This window comes from Salvelinus fontinalis, chromosome 3 (assembly GCF_029448725.1).
Source record: "Salvelinus fontinalis isolate EN_2023a chromosome 3, ASM2944872v1, whole genome shotgun sequence".
In the NCBI taxonomy this organism is placed as follows: domain Eukaryota; kingdom Metazoa; phylum Chordata; class Actinopteri; order Salmoniformes; family Salmonidae; genus Salvelinus; species Salvelinus fontinalis.
The window spans coordinates 51,809,605-51,811,361 of NC_074667.1; the positions used below are offsets into that span (position 1 = coordinate 51,809,605).

At 43.7% G+C, this 1,757-nt stretch overlaps 1 protein-coding gene across 1 annotated transcript; it reads right to left on the bottom strand.

The window, feature by feature from the left end:
- LOC129851081 (DNA-binding protein inhibitor ID-1-like) lies at window positions 1-1,232 on the bottom strand. Its single transcript, XM_055917291.1, has 2 exons — window positions 739-1,232; window positions 1-520 (listed from the first exon to the last, which is right to left on the bottom strand). Exons 1-2 carry the CDS (start codon window positions 1,093-1,095, stop codon window positions 485-487), a joined length of 393 nt encoding a protein of 130 aa, XP_055773266.1. The 5' UTR covers window positions 1,096-1,232; the 3' UTR covers window positions 1-484.
- Between the last annotated feature and the right edge of the window lie 525 nt (window positions 1,233-1,757).

Genomic DNA, 1,757 nt, shown 5'->3' on the forward strand with positions numbered 1-1,757 from the left:
TCATATTTAAAAATAATTGTCTTGTTTTAATAAAAACACCATTTAAGGTACATTGTATAAAAAAATAAACATTTTTTTCACATAGTGTGACATTGTAATATACAATACAGTTTGTCGCTCAGGAATCTGAGAAAATTAATGACTTTTCTTTATAAAATGTTGAATTTCGACATGTTTCACAAGAAAACTTATTGAGCAACTACACAACAGGCAAAGCTGTTTGCAGTAACTGTCATGGTCCCCTGGCTAACACAGTCTATTCGGACCCAATCGTCTCTGAGATCCGAGATCTCGAAATGGATCGAATGCCTTGAGTGACAGTTCCTCGCTTCTTTAGAATGTCCATGAAAGTATTTTCTAGCATGGGAGTTTGCAACTTCCCTACTTGGCTCAAGGTTTGGTAGTGATAAAATGTCACATAATGTAACCGTGTTCATTCATAGTGGTGGTCGCTCTGGAATGATGGGTCGATACTCCGAGAGGTCTAGCGGCACATGATTCTGTCATCCGAGCATCCATTCTGGAAAGAGGGAAAATAAAAACGTTTAGGTCAGTGTTTGCAGTGAAATGATTTGCCTACTGAAACGCATGTGAAACTGAACATAATTTTGCGCAGTTATAAACAAACCCATTTACGCACAGTTAGACTTTTCTTATTACTACTAACAGTTAGGTCAGAAGGGAGACACTAGGTAGCTCTTGTAAAAACTCATAAAGACGTGTCAGGGTGATATTTACCTCGACAGTGATGCTGGCCAGCTCTGCGTTCAGGGTTGTCAGAGGTGTGCGGGGCACGCTGCTCTGCTGGCGGTTATTTTCCGGCTCGTCCAGTTCGACCTGCAGGTCCCAGATGTAGTCAATGACGTGTTGGAGGATCTCCACCTTGCTGGCCTTCTTGTTGGTAGGCAGAGTGGGGACCAGCTCCTTCAGCTTGCTATAACAGCTGTTCATGTCCTGCAGAAACACGGTCATCTGCTCGTCCAGCAGCGGGATCTTACATTTGGAGATGGAAAGGCTCTGGTCGGATAGGCACCGCACCATGTCCTTGCCTCCAACCTTGCTCTTCAGTGCGCAGGTAGGTCCGACAACCTTCATATTGGCTGATATTGTAGTTTCCAATGATAATGAAAAGATGGTGCGTAAAAAAATAAGCGAAGGCTCCAAACGTCTTATTAGTAGTCTTGTGAATGTTGTCTCGGTGATGTTGACAGTTCTCAACAACGCACGAGTGTACAGCTTTGAATTTATAGTAGACTATTTGGGGGCGCCCACAACTGTCCTGTTTGCAGAGCGAGGGCCAATAGCACCGCCGTTTTAGCGCTAGAAGGACGGCTCACAAATGCGTTATTGGCCAATGGGAGCGCGCACTGGTTATCAGGATTTACATTCTGTTTGAGGGATGCTGTTTCAAATCGAAACAAATTTCTGTCTTTTTACGGGTGAGATGTGGGAATCCAGCTGTCCATGGTTTAGGGACTCTGCAGGTGTAGAGTTCCTGGGGACACTCAAGGGGTGGTGTTGGGTATGTGTGCTGTGTTTGTGAATGTGTGTGGGATGGGATTGATTGGATGGCTGATGGTAATAACCATAGCGCTTGAGAATTTTCTCGCCCAATAACCGTTAGAGAGTGCACCACAGATATGAACATGTTATTAAGGTGCCATAAACGTATACCTACCCAGACTATGGATCATAAACTGGTTTATTACCATTGGGTAGTATATGGTTCAAGTCCATTCAAACAATTTGCTAGATCT